Source organism: Pseudophryne corroboree, chromosome 2 (genome assembly GCF_028390025.1).
Source record: "Pseudophryne corroboree isolate aPseCor3 chromosome 2, aPseCor3.hap2, whole genome shotgun sequence".
Taxonomy (NCBI): domain Eukaryota; kingdom Metazoa; phylum Chordata; class Amphibia; order Anura; family Myobatrachidae; genus Pseudophryne; species Pseudophryne corroboree.
Window position 1 is genome coordinate 487,293,254 of NC_086445.1, and position 20,792 is coordinate 487,314,045.

Below are 20,792 nucleotides of genomic sequence, written 5' to 3' on the forward strand. Positions count from 1 at the left end.
TGGCTGCAGATTACAGGTATGGCCACACCCCTAGTGGGTATGCTGACCTCCCTGAATCCCGCTGGCAGCGACTACTTGTGAGGGGGTTAGCTGGGAACTACCAGAGGCATGCCAATCTCTGTTCGGGGGATATCTTTTTGTTTCCCCTGTATGTGGCTCGAAACTCCGCCTCTGTGGACCCTGCTCCCAATGTCGTGTGTCGTGTCGTTGTCTAGGGGGTTGAAAAGATCTTTGTACACTCTTTGTTCTACATTCTCGTGCATAGTGTCCCGGTCTGTTACAAGAAAAACATGTTATTACACTTGCCTTACCCACAGGATTCGGTGGTACATACGCAGGCTGCCTTGTGGTCAGCGCCTGTATACTTACTGACATCAACTTATCACTTTGCGACTCCCTGTGCCTAGTGATGTTTCTGTCGTGATCAATAGCAGCCTCTCTCAATGTGGACACTGACAGACCTCGCCAGCATGGTTGCGTGGTCTGTACCCTAGCTTTTAATGTTTCTTTTAAACCATCCATCAGTACAGATACTGCTACTTCTCGGTGGTTTGGGTTGGTCTTAATGTCTTCTATACCAGTGTACTTTGCCATTTCTAATAGTGCCCGGTGAAAATATTCTGTTGCCATTTCGGACTCCTTTTGCTTAATTTAGAATATCTTGTTCCATTTAACAACGGCTGGGAAATACTCTTTTAGCTGTAAATTTATCCTTTTTACATTATCCTTGTTGTACACGTCTGTAAGCGGTACATCTTTATCCAATGCACAGTCAGCTAAGAATTGAGTTGCGTCGACATTGGAAGGTAAACAAGCTCTTAGCAGTATCTGCCAATCCTTGTTGTTGGGTTCTACAGTGTTGCCTAGATCCCTGATGTATTTTTGGCTAGCAACTAAGTCCTTCCTGGGGTCAGGAAATTCGGACACTATTGTTCTTAATTCCATTCGGGAAAATGGAGTGTACATGGCAATGTTCCTTATGGGAGTGGCTCCAGACACATCTGTTTTTCCATTGGGAACTGCTATTACCCTTACAGGAGCAATTCTAACAGCCTCTTCCTGTGTAGATTCTACAGCTTGTTGTGGTACAATTGTTTCAGTGTAGTGCATGGTGCCGTACTTACCCGTTGACACGACCTCACCTATCCCTCCGCTAGGGGCTTTCGCTAATCTCGTGGGTGTCGCTGTGCCTACTGTGGTCTCTGCTATGGTGGCCGCAAGAGAGAGAGCTGAAATTGTTGCTGAATCGTCTTCTTGATCACACTCCTGAGGAAAGTTCAAAACAGGGTACAACTTGCACGGGTTAATAATTGCATGAGTTACTTGGTTAACATCATTTACATTTACAGGGTTACTAAGTGTTTGTGTTTTACAACCCAGTGCGTTTCTCTCCGCAATCAACTTCTCTCCTGCAATGTATGGTGGAGGAGGTGCTGTGGCTATCAGCTTACTGACTGCCCCAGATCCTGCCGCCAGAGCCAAACCTCTCTGTATCTCACCTTCCTGGTGCCATAACTGTAAATAATCATGATGCTGAATTCGTCTCTTTGTTGATTTTACGAGACATATCCTCCTCCTTAAATTTTGTAACACTTCTGGACTGAAGCTACCTATTCTTGGGAATTTGTCCCTGTCTTGTACAGTCATTCTCTCCCATTCATCACATAAAACTTCAGCGTGATTTCCATATTTCTCACACATCACATATCGTGCCGACCCGACTGGCCGGTTCCCTAAATCAACCCGAACCGAGGTTGATCGCCCCCTACCTGAACAACTGGCCCCCATAATCTGCAGGTGTTGCTTACTACTCCTTTGATCTTTATATCAAGGTTTTCAGCGAACCCTTACAAACAAACCAAGATGTCCTGGGCAGGCTGGCGGTGGCGGTTTACCAAGTACCCCACTCACTTCTCGCCCACGTTGGCCAGTACTGCAATCACTGTAACCAGAGCTGCTGTACCCAACTCAGGGCCCCTGTGAACCTGTGTTTACTGGAACATATGAGGGTTACCCGCAGGACACTTACTCTTTCCAGTAAAGGTGGGGTTGTTAGATAGTTCCTGAGTGACCAGCGAACTTCCCTTTAAAAATAAAAAATTACACAAATCACGTCAGAATGTACAAATAGCGTTTGTGACCACTTTACTCTAATGGTATTAGGTCAGATTACTAACTACTGCACACAATTACGTGCGGTCCAATCGTTCAGTACATAAGCACTACCTGTTATGTACTGAGAGATTAATGGAATCGATGTTTCCGGCCGCGATTCCTTCAGCATGAGCTTATGGCCTATATGGGTTCTGCACCAACACCCCAGGCGTTGTGCCTCTTGTTCCTTTATAGCGGACCTCTTTGTCTATTTTACCTGTTACCTTATGACCTCCTGGTCTGTTACCTTATGACCTCCTGGTCTGTTACCTTATGACCTCCTGGTCTGTTACCTTCTGTTAATGACCTCCTGGTCTGTTACCTTATGGTCCGCTATACTCTAATGCTCAAATATTATTTAACCAGGGATGCCTCCCTAGCCACCGTATATGTCACTTACACGTGTGTCCCTTGACGAGTACCCGACTTTCCTTTTGGTTCAACCTCTAAGTTATATAAACTTATGTGATAAAAAACACACTCACTCAACACATGTACACTTTGTTTCTATATCTATTTCTGCGCAGAAATTTTTCTTCAGCCCAGCAGTGTTACCAATTTGGAGCAGGATCTGTTAAACTAAATTTCAGATTTTTCCAAAAATAGATTTGCGTTATTTACCGCGTCGCGTTATTTACCGCTGTGCGTTACTTATCGCCTTTGCGCTAATTATCGCTTTGCGCTAATTCAACTTTTCGTAACTTGAGCTACGTGGGCGTAACCGGACGCTACGTTGCGTAACGTACGCTGCGTGCGTCTGCCTTTGGATTGCGTACGCAAGTCTTTTGTTAGGGACACGTGTACGCAAAACAAAGATCCACCGTAACACAATTTCTATTTTTATCAATGTAGATGATCCCTGATCATCTACCGCACACCACACTGACTGCCTTGTCTCCCAGACAAGCCGTGTGTTGGTCTATATTTTAACTATTACCTCTACTATGAAATAACAGCAAATCTCTTTTAGCACTTTCTATCAACTATAAAAATTGGCAAACAGGAATAGTGATATACGAAATTGAAAAAGAAATGCAGATATATATGTATGCGTGCGTGTATACGCAAGACAGAAGAGAAATAAAACAGTTTTAAAAGACACAAGCGTTTTGTTCTTACTTCCGGTTCCCGGATTCCTTCAGCACTCTTTATCTAAGCGAAGCAGACGCTTATCCCGTCAGCACTGCGAGACAACCTCCCACCCTTTGCTGGGGGGATAATGTCTGCTGATCTACCTAGTGCAGATATGAGAAGGATCGGACGAGTCCCCAATTGACAATGCTAAATTCCTTTGTCGTATAAACAACCCTTTATGAAGTCTAAGAACACTGTACGCTGCTTACTTAAGAAGTACCGTAAGGGTACGCTATTTGCGTAACGATCGCTCAGCCGTAGGCGAGACGCTCAAGCGTCACGTTCGCTCACGGCCCAGTGATCACAGGACAACACGTTATTGGTTATGACTAGAGTAATGATTCGCTATGGCGTAGCGGACGCTCGAGACCACGAGGAGATCACCAGCGGCGCAGACGCTCACAACGCTATACCTTTATGTCTAAACCTTATACCAATGAAATGCACAGAATACCTTAATGTGAGTACAGGGTGTAAGTGCAACCTTGTGTAACCTGACTAACTACAAAGCTGCTTGAGCGTCACCGACGCTCAAGTGAACACTTAACACTATAGAAAATACACAGATACTGGTTTAGGGTCCAAAGCCTATTAACTGTATTATATCTAATATACTTGTAAAAGGGGATAACAGTACAAATGATACACTACAATATAACAGAGACTTCCTAACCAAAATACAATACTATCTAATACAATACAATACTAGTCTAGGGGAGATGTGAGAGAAAAGAGAAAGGAGAGAGAGAGAGAGAGAAATGGAGAGAGATGAGAGAAATTGGCTCACAGTAAGACAATGATTACGGAGAGAAACTTACGCACAAGGGGAAACGATCGCATGCGCCTGGACATCCAGCACCCGATTTTCAGCAATGAGAACCGTTGAAGAGTGAGAGCTGGATGTGGTCGGCCTGCCTATTTATGCCCCACACACAATGCAATCCTACAGTCCCTACAATCCCATTGTCCATTGGACGTCGGAATTCGGCCCTGCATCATAACAAAAGGTCATAGGTTGATTCATACAGGTGGGCTGTGACGATTTCAAACAGCTCAGGTGGGTGGGGAACTAGGTTTCCCGCCGCATACCTGAGTATGAGTAAATAGTAGAAATGGACATAAACTTCTTATGTCCATAACTATTCGCACGAGCGATTAATACGCTCCAAACCAACACCGGAATATTGCTATTTAAATACTCTTCCGATGGGTACCAAACACTACTGCATGACTCCTGTTAGACCCTTCCTACGATACAAAGAGGGATTCCTCAGCTCAGGGACATTCTATATTAACCAAACTTTCAGAATCTATCAAAGGGACCATGATCTACAAACTACATTAATTGTGAAAATATGTAACGAATGAGTCGCACGCTACGACTACATAAACTCTACCGTAAATACGCATACCGTGCGCCCGCGGGTGCACGCTATTGCGGGTATGCGCCTTCACGGGAGAGCGTACGCATGCGCAGCGCGGACCAGTGTGCGGTGCAAATATGGCAGTGTGTATGGGGATATTTTTCTGACTTTGACAGATGACACAGTAGTGCCCTTTCTATATGCAACGCCACATAGTACAGCACCTTATACACATAATGCCACACATTAGTAATGCATTTATACACCTAATTCCACACAGTAATGCCCCTTACACATATGAGACACCTTATTAATGTCCTTATAAACATAATGCGCCTTACACATTATTAATGCCCTTTTACACATAATGTCCCTTACACATATGCCGCACATTATTAATACCCTTATACACATAATGACACACATAGTGCCCCCTACACATTTGCTGCACATTATTAGTGCCCCAATACACATAATGACACACATACAGTAGTACCCTGTTACACATATGCCACACATTATTAATGCCCTTATACACACAATAACACACATAGTGCCCCTTACACATATGTTGCACATTATTAATGCATTTTTACATGACACACATAATGCTCCTTACACATATTCCGAACACTACTGCACAACCAACCCACTCACATGCACACAGCACTCACACTGCCACTAACACTGTGACCTCTGCCTCTGCTTGGATACAGATGTGTCCTCATAAATCTTGCCTCAATGCTAACGTCGGGCACACCTTTTTTTATGAAAATGCATCTTATTTGCATTGTTATGTGGCTAGGATGCGCAAGCAGCTTCTGCAGATTAAACTGATATGCAGCATGCCTATATACTGTGTGAGACTGTGGCTGTATCTGCATATGAAATGCTACACACAGAATATAGGCATGCCGCATATCATTTTAATTAGCAGAAGCTGCTGATGCCCCTAGGCATATGAAATGCCCTAGGCAATTGCCTAGTTTGCCTATGCCTATGGCCGGCTCTGCCTGACTATCTCTATAGAAGAGATAGTCAGGATTGACACTTAGCCAAAATCGCACAGAACCAGGATCGCAAGCACACTCATTATGTGCTTGCAATACTGGCTAAGTGCCGACCTGGCCCCCCGTCGCACAGTGAGAATCGGTTAAGTCCGAATCTCACCGTGTGTACACGGCCTAAGTCTGGAGCTACTCAGGAACTGCTGCAAATTATTTAGTAGCAGTTCTGCTAATTTTTCGTTCGCAATTCTACTAAGCTAAGATACACTCCCAGAGGGCGGCGGCCTAGCATTTACAATGCTGCTAAAAGCAGCTAGCGAGCGAACAACTCGGAATGAGGGCCAATGTACAGATGGGTCCACGGTTATCTTGACAAGTTTTCTGTGCCTAGGCACAACGTGATTTATTAGCATAAACCCTTCATCTATTGTTCTCAACTGCAATACAATACAGAGAACAATACAGCAGGGGATTAAGGGGGTAATTCTGAGTTGATCGCAGCAGGATTTTTGTTAGCAGTTGGGCAAAACCATGTGCACTGCAGGGGAGGCAGATATAACATGTGCAGAAAGAGTTAGATTTGGGTGGGTTATTTTGTATCTGTGCAGGGTAAATACTGGCTGCTTTATTTTTACACTCCAATTTAGATTGCAGATTGAACACACCACACCCAAATCTAACTCTCTCTGCACATGTTATATCTGCCTCCCCTGCAGTGCACATGGTTTTGCCCAACTGCTGACAAAAATCCTGCTGCGAACAACTCTGACTTACCCCCTAAATCATTACAGCATGGGACTAAATCATTACAGCAGGGGATTAACTCTGACTGGCCAGTCTCAGTTAATCCTATTAAAGGTCAAGATAAATGTTGACCCATCTGTATGGGGGAATTGAAATGATCATAGTCCAGTTTATATCATAATTCGTTAGAAAATCATCCATCTGTATACGGAATTACTTAAGGCAATAAAAAGAAATCATAGCTACCACGTCACTGCATTATTTCAAAGAGGGGGGTATTTCTTTGCGGTGTTCAGCAATAAAAATAAAAAAAACACATTTGCTATAAGTTTACTTCCTTGAAATATCAAATAAGAAAAAAAAACACTTTTTTTTTGCCATTTAGGTTACATTTTCGCAAAAAGACTATTGGTACTGAAAATTCTAAGGGGGATATTCAATTGTTTGAAAAGTCAGTTGGGTGTCTGTTTTTTCCAATCTGATAGACAGGAAAAAACAGACACCCAACCGACTTTTCAAACATTTGAATTCCCTCCTAAGTATTCTGTAAAACAAAAATAAGAATTTACTCACCGGTAATTCTATTTCTCGTAGTCCGTAGTGGATGCTGGGAACTCCGTAAGGACCATGGGGAATAGCGGGCTCCGAAGGAGGCTGGGCACTCTAGAAAGATTTATGACTACCTGGTGTGCACTGGCTCCTCCCACTATGACCCTCCTCCAAGCCTCAGTTAGGACACTGTGCCCGGACGAGCAGACATAATAAGGAAGGATTTAGAATCCCGGGTAAGACTCTTACCAGCCACACCAATCACACCGTACAACTCGTGATACTATATCCAGTTTGACAGTATGAAAACAACTGAGCCTCTCAACAGATGGCTCAACAATAACCCTTTAGTTAACAATAACTATTTACAAGTATTGCAGACAATCCGCACTTGGGATGGGCGCCCAGCATCCACTACGGACTACGAGAAATAGAATTACCGGTGAGTAAATTCTTATTTTCTCTAACGTTCTAGTGGATGCTGGGAACTCCGTAAGGACCATGGGGATTATACCAAAGCTCCCAAACGGGCGGGAGAGTGCGGATGACTCTGTAGCACCGAATGAGAGAACTCCAGGTCCTCCTCAGCCAGGGTATCAAATTTGTAGAATTTTGCAAATGTGTTTGCCCCTGACCAAGTAGCTGCTCGGCAAAGTTGTAAAGCCGAGACCCCTCGGGCAGCCGCCCAAGATGAGCCCACCTTCCTTGTGGAATGGGCATTTACAGATTTTGGCTGTGGTATGCCTGCCACAGAATGTGCAAGCTGAATTGTACTACAAATCCAGCGAGCAATAGACTGCTTAGAAGCAGGAGCACCCAGCTTGTTGGGTGCATACAGGATAAACAGCGAGTCAGATTTTCTGACTCCAGCCGTCCTGGAAACATATATTTTCAGGGCCCTGACAACGTCTAGCAACTTGGAGTCCTCCAATTCACTAGTAGCCGCCGGCACCACAATAGGCTGGTTCAGGTGAAACGCTGACACCACCTTAGGGAGAAATTGGGGGCGAGTCCTCAACTCTGCCCTATCCATATGGAAAATCAGATAAGGGCTTTTACATGATAAAGCCGCCAATTCTGACACTCGCCTGGCTGAAGCCAAGGCTAATAACATGACCACTTTCCACGTGAGATATTTCAGATCCACGGTTTTTAGTGGCTCAAACCAATGTGATTTTAAGAAACTCAACATCACGTTGAGATCCCAAGGTGCCACAGGAGGCACAAACGGGGGCTGAATATGCAGCACTCCTTTTACAAAAGTCTGAACTTCAGGTACTGAAGCTAGTTCTTTTTGAAAGAAAATCGACAGAGCCGAGATCTGTACTTTAATGGAGCCTAGTTTTAGGCCCATATCCACTCCTGCTTGCAGGAAATGCAGAAATCGACCTAGTTGAAATTCCTCTGTTGGGGCCTTATTGGCCTCGCACCATGCAACATATTTTCGCCATATGCGGTGATAATGCGTTGCCGTAACATCTTTCCTGGCCTTAATAAGCGTAGGAATGACTTCTTCCGGAATACCCTTTTCCTTTAGGATCCGGTGTTCAACCGCCATGCCGTCAAACGCAGCCGCGGTAAGTCTTGGAACAGACAGGGCCCCTGCTGTATCAGGTCCTGTCTGAGCGGTAGAGGCCACGGGTCCTCTGAGAGCATCTCTTGAAGTTCCGGGTACCACGCTCGTCTTGGCCAATCCGGAACCACGAGAATTGTGTTTACTCCTCGCTTTCTTATTATTCTCAATACCTTTGGAATGAGAGGCAGAGGAGGGAACACATAAACCGACTGGTACACCCACGGTGTCACTAGAGCGTCCACAGCTATCGCCTGAGGGTCCCTTGACCTGGCGCAATATCTTTTTAACTTTTTGTTGAGACGGGACGCCATCATGTCCACCTGTGGTTTTTCCCAATGGTTTACCAGCATCTGGAAGACTTCCGGGTGAAGTCCCCACTCTCCCGGGTGGAGGTCGTGTCTGCTGAGGAAGTCTGCTTCCCAGTTGTCCACTCCCGGAATGAACACTGCTGACAGTGCTAGTACATGATTCTCCGCCCATCGGAGAATTTTTGTGGCTTCTGCCATCGCCATCCTGCTTCTTGTGCCGCCCTGTCGATTTACATGGGCGACTGCCGTGATGTTGTCTGACTGGATCAGCACCGGCTGGTGTAGAAGCAGGGCTTTTGCTCGACTTAGGGCATTGTAGATGGCCCTTAGTTCCAGAATATTTATGTGAAGGGAAGTCTCCTGACTCGACCATAGTCCTTGGAAGTTTCTTCCCTGTATGACTGCCCCCCAGCCTCGAAGGCTGGCATCCGTGGTCACCAGGACCCAGTCCTGTATTCCGAACCTGCGGCCCTCTAGAAGATGGGCACTCTGCAGCCACCACAGTAGAGACACCCTGGTTCTTGGAGACAGGGTTATTAAGCGATGCATCTGAAGATGCGATCCGGACCACTGGTCCAACAGGTCCCACTGAAAGATTCTGGCATGGAACCTGCCGAAGGGAATTGCTTCGTAAGAAGCCACCATCTTTCCCAGGACCCGTGTGCAGCGATGCACTGATACCTGTTTTGGTTTCAGGAGGTCTCTGACTAGAGATGACAACTCCCTGGCTTTCTCCTCCGGGAGAAACACTTTCTTCTGGACTGTATCCAGAATCATACCCAGGAACAGTAGTCGTGTCGTCGGAACCAGCTGTGACTTTGGGATATTCAGAATCCAGCCGTGCTGGTGCAGCACCTCCTGAGATAGTGCTACTCCCACCAACAACTGTTCCTTGGACCTCGCTTTTATTAGGAGATCGTCCAAGTACGGGATAATTAAAACTCCCTTTCTTCGAAGGAGTATCATCATTTCCGCCATAACCCTGGTAAATACCCTCGGTGCCGTGGACAGTCCAAACGGCAGCGTCTGGAATTGGTAATGGCAATCCTGTACCACAAATCTGAGGTACTCCTGGTGAGGATGGTAAATGGGGACATGCAAGTAAGCATCCTTGATGTCCAGGGATACCATGTAATCCCCCTCGTCCAGGCTTGCAATAACCCTGAGCGATTCCATCTTGAACTTGAATTTCTTTATGTACGTGTTCAAGGATTTCAAATTTAGAATAGGTCTCACCGAACCGTCCGGTTTCGGTACCACAAATAGTGTGGAATAATAACCCCGGCCTTGTTGAAGTAGGGGTACCTTGATTATCACCTGCTGGGAATACAGCTTGTGAATTGCCGCTAGCACCGCCTCCCTGTCTGAGGGAGCAATCGGCAAGGCAGATTTTAGGAACCGGTGGGGTGGGGACGCCTCGAATTCCAGCTTGTACCCCTGAGATACTATTTGCAGGATCCAGGGATCCACCTGTGAGCGAACCCACTGATCGCTGAAATTTTTGAGGCGACCCCCCACCGTACCTGGCTCCGCCTGTGGAGCCCCACCGTCATGCGGCGGACTTGGAAGAAGAAGCGGGGGAGGACTTTTGCTCCTGGGAACCTGCTGTTTGTTGCAGCCTTTTTCCCCTACCTCTGCCTCTGGACAGAAAGGACCCGCCTTTTCCACGCCTGTTTTTCTGGGTCCGAAAGGACTGAACCTGATAAAACGGCGCCTTCTTAGGCTGTGAGGGGACATGGGGTAAAAATGCTGACTTCCCAGACGTTGCTGTGGAAACTAGGTCCGAGAGACCATCCCCAAATAATTCCTCACCCTTATATGGTAACACTTCCATGTGCTTTTTTGAATCTGCATCTCCTGTCCACTGGCGAGTCCATAAGCCTCTCCTAGCAGAAATGGACAATGCACTTACTTTAGATGCCAGTCGGCAGATTTCCCTTTGTGTATCTCTCATATATAAGACTGAGTCTTTTATATGGTCTATGGTTAACAGGATCGTGTCTCTGTCTAATGTGTCAATATTTTCTGACAGTTTATCTGACCACGCAGCGGCAGCACTGCACATCCAAGCTGACGCAATAGCTGGCCTAAGTATAATGCCTGTGTGTGTATATACAGACTTCAGGATCGCCTCCTGCTTTCTATCAGCAGGTTCCTTGAGGGCGGCCGTATCCGGAGACGGTAGTGCCACCTTTTTAGACAAACGTGTGAGCGCTTTATCCACTCTAGGGGGTGTTTCCCAAGTGACCTATCCTCTGGCGGGAAAGGGAACGCCATTAGTACCTTCTTAGGAATTACCAATTTTTTATCAGGGAAAGCCCATGCTTCTTCACACACTTCATTTAATTCATCTGATGGGGGAAAAACTACGGGTAGTTTTTTCTCTCCAAACATAATACCCTTTTTAGTGGTACCTGTAGTTATATCAGAAATGTGTAACACCTCTTTCATTGCCTCAATCATGCAGTGAATGGCCTTAGTGGGCATCAGGTTAGACTCATCGTCGTCGACACTGGTGTCAGTATCAGTGTCGACATCTGGGTCTGCTTGAGGTAGCGGGCGTTTTAGAGCCCCTGACGACCCATGCGATGCCTGGGCAGGCACGAGCTGAGAAGTCGGCTGTCCCACATTTGGCATGTCGTCGATTTTCTTATATAAGGAGTCTATACGTGCACTCATTACTTTCCATAAGCCCATCCACTCAGGTGTCTGCCCCGCAGGGGGTGACATCCCTTCTAAAGGCATCTGCTCCGCCTCCACATCATTATCCTCATCAAACATGTCGACACAGCCGTACCGACACACCGCACACACACAAGGAATGCTCCGAATGAGGACAGGACCCACAAAAGCCCTTTGGGGGGACAGAGTGAGAGTATGCCAGCACACACCAGAGCGCTATATAATGCAGGGACTAACTGAGTTATGTCCCCTATAGCTGCTTTTTATACTATATATATACTGCGCCTAAATTTAGTGCCCCCCCCTCTCTGTTTTTACCCTGTTCTGTAGTGTAGACTGCAGGGGAGAGCCAGGGAGCTTCTTTCCAGCGGATCTGTGAAGGAGAAATGGCGCCAGTGTGCTGCAGGAGATAGCTCCGCCCCTTTTCCGCTGACTATTCTCCCGCTTTTTTCCATATTCTGGCAGGGGTATTTTCCACATATATAGCCTCTGGGACTATATATTGTGGAGTTTTTTGCCAGCCAAGGTGTTATTATTGCTTCTCAGGGCGCCCCCCCCCCCAGCGCCCTGCACCCTCAGTGACCGGAGTATGAAGTGTGCATGAGGAGCAATGGCGCACAGCTGCAATGCTGTGCGCTACCTTGGTGAAGACTGATGTCTTCTGCCGCCGTTTTTCCGGACCTCTTCTTGCTTCTGGCTCTGTAAGGGGGACGGCGGCGCGGCTCCGGGACCGAACACCAAGGACTGGGCCTGCGGTCGATCCCTCTGGAGCTAATGGTGTCCAGTAGTCTAAGAAGCCCAATCCGGCTGCAAGCAGGCGAGTTCGTTTCTTCTCCCCTTAGTCCCTCGCTGCAGTGAGCCTGTTGCCAGCAGGTCTCACTGAAAATAAAAAAACCTAAACTATACTTTCTTTCTAAGGGCTCAGGAGAGCCCCTAGTGTGCATCCAACCTCGGCCGGGCACGAAATCTAACTGAGGCTTGGAGGAGGGTCATAGTGGGAGGAGCCAGTGCACACCAGGTAGTCATAAATCTTTCTAGAGTGCCCAGCCTCCTTCGGAGCCCGCTATTCCCCATGGTCCTTACGGAGTTCCCAGCATCCACTAGGACGTTAGAGAAAGTTAAGTATAATTAATGAAAACTGATAGTAGCATTGGAATGTGATGAGTGCAAACAATGAAAAATGGGCTCCGCACAGGAGAGAAAAAACCCTCAGCAGAGAAGGGGTTAGCAAAGGCCCCGCTAATCTCAGAATCTAATGCAGGCAAACTGTGACAAAGAATTGAAAGCACATCACAAAAAGAAGCCTATAAAACAAAATTGACTTTATAGAGATACCATATTTTATTACTCCTGTATTATAAGAGTTTGGATAGTATTAAAACTACTCTGGTCTTTGTCATCTCAAGGATAATGTTTGTTTTTTGTACAACCATAAATGAAACATAGCCCAATCTATGAGGCATTACATGATCTCATTACCTTGAATTCATTCTTCAGTAAATATCGAATATCCTGTAAATTCATTGTCCTCTCCTCCGGCTTCGCCTGAATGCCTGTACATACTATGGAATCATATGGCTTAAAAAGTCTGGGATCAACACATAAGTAATGACCTGAACCTACAGCGTCTCTTATAGCATGGCCATCCAAATCATTCCATGGGAGACTGTCTGCAAAAAGCAATAAGAAATATATATATATATAGTAAACAGCACGGAATGGCACTCCCAAATAACAAGAAATACAGCTTGCTCCGGTGCCCTGCGTCAGTCACAGCTGAGGAATATGCACACAAGAAGGCTGGCACTCATAGAGACTTTTAAACAAGACAAAGATGCAGTAGCTTAAGACTTAAGCTACTGCATCTTTGTCTTGTTTAAAAGTCTCTATGAGTGCCAGCCTTCTTGTGTGCGCATATATATATATATATATATATATATATATATATATATATAATTTTATGCATCACACAAACATGAGGGGAAAAAGTTTAAAGACATCCATGTGCCTGCTGATGTGTCCACTACCAGATTTGTAAATCAGGGTTAGAACCCTGATCTTGTAAAGAACACTTCTCCATCAGTATTGTGTACACACATGAATGGTGGGATGAAAGGTCATCAGTAGGTGCTTACTTCATTCATATGTTCCAATAATGCAGGATGGACATTTTCAATATACAGTAGTTATAAAATATCAATCAGCAAATACTGTAGCTTGTGGCAGTTAAAGTATCACAAGAATTTGAGATTTTTCTTGAGCAGCAAAAGCTGCTGATCATATGTTACTAGAAGGCAGGAAGTTAATTTAGCAGAGAAGTGTTTTGAGAAACTGTTTACAAGGATATACTAGTGAAGATTTAACTAAAATAAAATTCTTACATTTAAATTATAAATATATGTAAACTCAGACAGGTATTATTGTACCAAAGGCCTAGCTCTCAGAGAGAGGCTTAAGGGAGGTACACACGGAGAGATCCGTGTTTAAAATCTAAGCAATCTGACTAGATTGCTTAGATTTTAAGCACGGATATGCCGTGTGTATGCCCCTCAGCAATAGCGATGCGTTATCGCCGGTGCTAGATTGAGCCTGCATGCAGGCACAATCTAGCGGGTCGCTCACTTCAGCAGTGTGAAGTGAGCGCCCCCACGTCGTTGCCCCCCCTCGCTCAGCACATCACGCTGTGCTGAGCGGTCTGTGTAAAGATCGCTCAGCACACATCTCTACCGTCAGTACTAGCCTATAGTATTTTTACTAATACCCTTTTCAGATATGCAGCCTCTCTTTATCTTTTGTAAATGCTTTTACTGTAACAACTGGTTTGGAAAACATTTGCACCTGACCCTATTATCTAGTTGTTGTATAACTATTGTGGCCGGAGACCCCCGTTCCACATGATAAACTCGTGGCGCCTTCGCCATTATCTAAATGGATGAATCTGCAGTAGACACCATGCACTGTAAATTACTTAATTTATGTTTAATAAGGTGTTTTAACATGTTATATTTAGTGCTCCATGCACTGGCAATGTGAGCTGTATTGTGTGTTCTGACTATATATAAAAGGGCCTGTGAGGCCAGAGAGAGGTATTATCTGACTGAAAGATCTGCTGTAACCAGAGCCGTAACTAGGTATGTGCGCCTTGCACACAGCACACAGCGCCTTGCCTTGCACACAGCGCAGGATGAGCTGGGGCGCAACCAGCAGCAATCTATACTAGACAGCGCCGGTGCCTGAGTGTCAGCTCCGCCTCCCACCTCCCCAAGCTGGAGCTCAAAACGCAGCTGCAAGGAACCCACAACAACACCCTCTGCTGCTGCTTCTTACCCTGTGTTACATAAACTCCTCCTTTCGTTCATCCCTCCTTCCCAGAGGAGGTGCTGCTAGCGTCCGGGAGCAGAGTGAGATCAGCCAGCAGCAGCAGCAGAGCAGTGACCAGTCCCCCTCCCAGAGCCGGATTAAGCAGGGGGCCCAAGGGGTACGTACCCTGGGCCCCACAGATTTAGGGCCCCCCCCCCGGCTGGAGTAGCTCTGAAGCTCCCTCGTACTGCCAGCAACAGCAGCAGCATTGTGCTATAGTCAGCACACGCTGCTGTGGTGTTGCAGGGAGGCTGCTGATTGCTCCCTCCCTCTGGATTTACACCTAGCTAAGGGGCCAAAATCCCATTAAAAAAAAAAAAAAAACAATTCCCAGAATTTGCATAAGGGGGCGTGACCACGCATCCCACGATTAGGCCATGCCCCTGAACCAGCAGCAGGCACAGCAATGAGATAGGGCCCACCTGTCTCGAGTGCCCTGGGCCCCCCGGACTTAAAATCCGCCCCTGCCCCCTCCTCCTACACAAGTGCTGGCTGCTTATGGCACAGGCACACGCTGCATTTAGAATAATAGTATAAGTAACATCTTAGTTGGTATTACACTTAAAGTTAGAGAGGCTAGAATGAACCAGGTTCCCAGGCATACATCATAACTCCAATGCTTTCCTCTGTGAACATTCTGTGACATTTTTTAGATGTATTTGCTGATGTTATTCAAATGATTGTAACAAATATCTGCCATAACCGTCTTTGCAACGTACTGTCAAAGTCGAAAAATATTGCAGTACACACATCACGTACAAACAACAGACAGATGGCCTCAGCGCGTGTACTTGTTCTGCTGTGCGTGCACATATTCGCAATTTGCGTATGGTCGCTCCCGCGGTCGTGCGCATCAGTGCGTGGTATGGGTATTTACGGTAGAGTTTGTGAACGCATGGAGAGCTATCAAAACACATTACATATTTAATTCAAATAGTGCACAATGTACACATAGTCCCCCTGCACCACACCAGAAAGTAACAGCAGTTAAAATGGTTTCAGAACAAGGGGATTCACCTTTACAGAATAGGAGGGAACAGAACAAGGTCATAAGGTGGTGTTTGGTATCCAGCTGTAGGGTATTTTAAGGGTAACATTCCGGTGTTGGTTTGAGGAAGATTGCATGTTCCTGCGGATAGTTATGTGCAGAAGCAGAATATAGGTATAAACTGTATTTACTGTACATTATGTATGCGGCGGGAATCCAGAGGAGACCACCCACAAGAGCAGTTAGAACAGACATCGCCCACCAATTCAAATCGACCTATGACCTCTCCTGTACTGTAAAAGTGCATTCCTGTGTCCAATGGACAAAGGGATTACAGTATCCATTGTATTGCTTTTGGAAGAATTGTATAAATAAAGCCTGCTGCAGCCTGGTCTGACACAAGACTCACAACGATATCTATTAGATTACGGAGGACCGGACCGGGAAGCGCACGCGAATATTCTCACGTATGTACCATTGACTGTAGCCATTATTCTGTTATATTGTCTTATATTGTATTGTATATATTGTAACCCCCTTTCAGCAATATTACGCTGTGGTGTCGGAACCCAGTGATTTAACTACAAATCGGTGTTGTGTCTTCCTTTCCCCGCTATGGTTTAAAAGTGTATTAGTAACGCATTGCATTGCTGTATAAGGTTTAAAGCGTATTCATTGGGTGTGTACGCGCTGCGGGTGCATTGTACCGTCAGCACGGCATTTGTACACAGAGTCCGTACATCGTACGGGACTCTGTACGCTAATAGCATAAAAAGTACGTAGCGTGTGTACCAAGTATAGCGGCCACAACAGCTAAAGGTTTAATGTGTGTTTAGAGTGTATAGAAGGTATAGCTTTTCATTCCTGTATATAAATCAACATTATCAGTACTGTGGGGTTTAATCACAGTTTTAATGCTGCCTGCAGCCAAGTTTTGGTATGTAGCTTCCAAGTCTGCATGCTGTTGTCTGTCATATTAGATTCCCTTCATTATTACATTATTATTCCATGATGTCAGGCCCAGCACACAAACACAACAGGGCCTGAAGGTGAGAGCGCAGGGTGCAAGCAGCTGGGGAAGGAAGTCAAAGTGCCACATGTATACTGTATATATCAGCTGAGCCGCGGCGCGCCTCTGCCAGCATTATTGCCTACCCCCCCTCCAGCACCTCACACATGCAGGAGGAAGACGGCACTGTGAGCAGCAGTACCTCCGGATTCCCGCTCCGCAGCTGTCTCAGCTCCACTGCGCTCCCCTACATGGCTACATCCACGTCCTGCCCGGCTCCTTCTGTGTGGAGATGACCGTGCTGCATAGGGGCTACCTGAAGCCTCCAGGCTGGAAGGGGCCACGCAGCTGCTGAGGGAGCTCCGGCCCAAACTGGAGGTGGTCACCAGATAGGTGCGTGGCTGTGTATGTGGGGGGGACAGGGGTTATAGGGGATAAGGCCAGGGGTTATGTGTGTGTGATAAATGGGTGGCTGTGTGCTGTAAAAAGGGGGAATGGCTGCCGTAATGTGTAAAAAGGGGGACTGGCTGCTGTAATGTGTAAAAAGGGGGACACTGTCTGCCATAATGTGTAAAAAGGGGGACGCTGTCTGCCATAATGTGTAAAAAGGGGGACGCTGTCTGCCGTAATGTGTAAAAAGGGGGACGCTGTCTGCCATAATGTGTAAAAAGCATGGACGTGCGGTGAGCTAAATGGCTCAGGAGGCACTGGCTAAACCCAGAGCCAGATTTTCAAGCAATATATGAGCCAAAGGGTACATCTGGGCATTATACACAGGTGCAGCAGTATAAACTCCTGGTGGGTTTTGATCTGAGAAGTGCAGAAAAGGTCAGCAGGTGAGGCACTGCCTCACCTGCTATAGACTTTTTACTCCAGATTTTGGGCTATAAAAATTATTAGAATAATGCAAAGAAGATATTTCAAACAAATTATTAGTATTTTTCATATACTTTATTCAATCAAAACTCTGGTTTAAACGCAAGTATGACAGGAAAGGCTCTGCCTTATCTGCCTCACCCCGCCGCACGTCACCGGTAAAAAGGGGGATGCTGTCTGCCATAACGTGTAAAAAGGGGGACGCTGTCTGCCGTAATGTGTAAAAAGGGGCTCTACCTGGTGTAGTGGTGCTACTGTACGGCGTAATTTGAATAATGGAGACTACTGTGCACCGTACTATGAACTGGTATTATTTTGTGGCCACACCCCTTCCCCATGAAGCCACGCCCCTATAAAAAATATGGTACGCACTGCCCGATTTAGATAAGAGGGGGTGCGGGGGCGCCGATGCCGTTTCTTGCACACAGCGCTAAAATGTCTAGTTACGGCACTAGCTGTAACCATCTTGTATGCAACCCTTTAAACAATGCTTGCAAGGAGGAAGAGTCTTCTTTAAGACTATGAGCAAATAAACATCATTGCCTCAAGACAATTGCCATCATCTTGCGACCAACAGGAATGCAACAAATGCAGCCCGTTCTCCACCTGTCCTGGAGGGAGCCCAGCATCTCCAAGCTCCGCCTTCTGCCAGCTACCAATGCAGGGGCCTGGTCAGTGACCAGTGGGGGTCGGCCAATGCCAACCAGGCGGTGTTCAGGTGCCGATGGTAGGAGCCTAAGCAGCCAAACATGGTTCCAGGTGCAACGTGGTAGGAGCCTGTTGGTGGCAGTAAAATACCCGCCCACTGTGCAGTGGGTGGAGTCCACTTCCAACAGCAGTACTCAGGAAGACTTGTATAAAGACACAGCAGACCCCTGGTAGGTTAATCAATGTTTCAGAACGTTGATTGACGAAAGAACATATATTACAAGTTCTGAAACTTTGATTAACCTACCTGCTGTGTCTTTATACAATACGTACTGAGTGCTGCTGTTTGAAGTGGATTGAAGTTCCATTCCGTGTGTTTGGTAACTTGAGGACACCAGGCACATATGTCCCCATTTTGTTAGCACTGGAGTGCCGGCTTTTCTGTATTTGTCCCAAGATTTTGACCTAATTGATTTAAACCCACAGGAAAAATAAGATTTTACTTACCGGTAAATCTATTTCTCGTAGTCCGTAGTGGATGCTGGGGACTCCGTAAGGACCATGGGGAATAGACGGGCTCCGCAGGAGACATGGGCACTTTAAGAAAGAATTTAGATTCTGGTGTGCTCTGGCTCCTCCCTCTATGTCCCTCCTCCAGACCTCAGTTAGAGAAACTGTGCCAGGAAGAGCTGACAGTACAAGGAAAGGATTTTGGTAATCCAGGGCAAGATTCATACCAGCCACACCAATCACACCGTATAACTTGAGATAAACATACCCAGTCATCAGTATGAACAACAACAGAGCAACAGGTCCAACCCTGATGCAACCATAACATAACCCTTATTGAAGCAATAACTATATACAAGCATTGCAGAAAAAGTCCGCACTTGGGACGGGCGCCCAGCATCCACTACGGACTACGAGAAATAGATTTACCGGTAAGTAAAATCTTATTTTCTCTAACGTCCTAGTGGATGCTGGGGACTCCGTAAGGACCATGGGGATTATACCAAAGCTCCCAAACGGGCGGGAGAGTGCGGATGACTCTGCAGCACCGATTGAGCAAACACAAGGTCCTCCTCAGCCAGGGTATCAAACTTGTAGAACTTTGCAAAAGTGTTTGAACCCGACCAAGTAGCCGCTCGGCAAAGCTGTAATGCCGAGACCCCTCGGGCAGCCGCCCAAGAAGAGCCCACCTTCCTAGTGGAATGGGCCTTAACTGATTTTGGCAGCGGCAATCCAGCCGCAGAATGAGCCTGCTGAATCGTGTTACAGACCCAGCGAGCAATAGTTTGCTTTGAAGCAGGAGCACCAAGCTTGTTGGAAGCATACAGGATAAACAAAGACTCTGTTTTCCTGACCCTAGCCGTTCTGGCTACATAAACCTTCAAAGCCCTGACCACATCAAGCAACTCGGAATCCTCCAAGTCAGTAGTAGCCACAGGCACCACAATAGGTTGGTTTATATGAAAGGATGAAACCACTTTCGGCAGAAATTGTGGACGGGTCCGCAATTCTGCTCTATCCGCATGGAAAACCAGATAGGGGATTTTATGTGACAAGCCGCCAACTCTGACACACGCCTAGCCGAAGCTAAGGCTAATAGCATGACCACCTTCCACGTGAGATATTTCAACTCCACCGTTTTGAGTGGTTCAAACCAGTGGGATTTCAGGAAACTCAACACCACGTTAAGATCCCAAGGTGCCACTGGAGGCACAAAAGGGGGCTTAATATGCAGCACTCCCGTTACAAACGTCTGAACGTCAGGTAGAGAAGTCAACTCCTTTTGAAAGAAAATGGATAGGGCCGAAATCTGGACCTTAATGGAACCCAATTTTAGGCCCAAATTCACTCCGGACTGTAGGAAGTGAAGGAAACGGCCCAGCTGGAATTCCTCCGTAGGGGAATTCCTGGCCTCACACCAAGCAACATATTTTCGCCATATACGGTGATAATGTTGAGCTGTCACGTCCTTCCTAGCCTTTATCAGCGTAGGAATGACCTCCTCCGGAATGCCTTTCTCCGCTAGGATCTGGCGTTCAACCGCCATGCCGTCAAACGCAGCCGCGGTAAGTCTTGGAACAGACAGGGTCCCTGTTGCAACCAGTCCTGTCTTAGAGGAAGAGGCCACGGTTCCTCTGTGAGCATTTTTGCAGATCTGGATACCAAGTCCTTCGTGGCCAATCTGGAACAATGAGTATCGTTCTCACTCCTCTTTTTCTTATTATTCTCAGCACCTTGGGTATGAGAGGAAGAGGAGGAAATACATAGACCGACTGGAACACCCACGGTGTCACCAGGGCGTCTACAGCTATCGCCTGAGGGTCTCTTGACCTGGCGCAATACCTCTGTAGTTTTTTGTTGAGGCGGGATGCCATCATGTCCAC

The 20,792-nt window shown here is 46.4% G+C and overlaps 1 protein-coding gene across 9 annotated transcripts in view; it reads right to left on the reverse strand.

Annotated features, from left to right (window-relative positions):
- The window catches only part of TEX14 (testis expressed 14, intercellular bridge forming factor), a 739,191-nt gene that overhangs the window by 311,264 nt on the left and 407,135 nt on the right, over positions 1-20,792 (reverse strand). For all 9 annotated transcript variants that reach the window (XM_063953897.1, XM_063953895.1, XM_063953894.1 and 6 more), the window contains one exon: positions 12,998-13,188. In XM_063953897.1, coding sequence (XP_063809967.1) covers positions 12,998-13,188 — 191 coding nt within the window. The remainder of the gene's footprint in view (positions 1-12,997; positions 13,189-20,792) is intronic.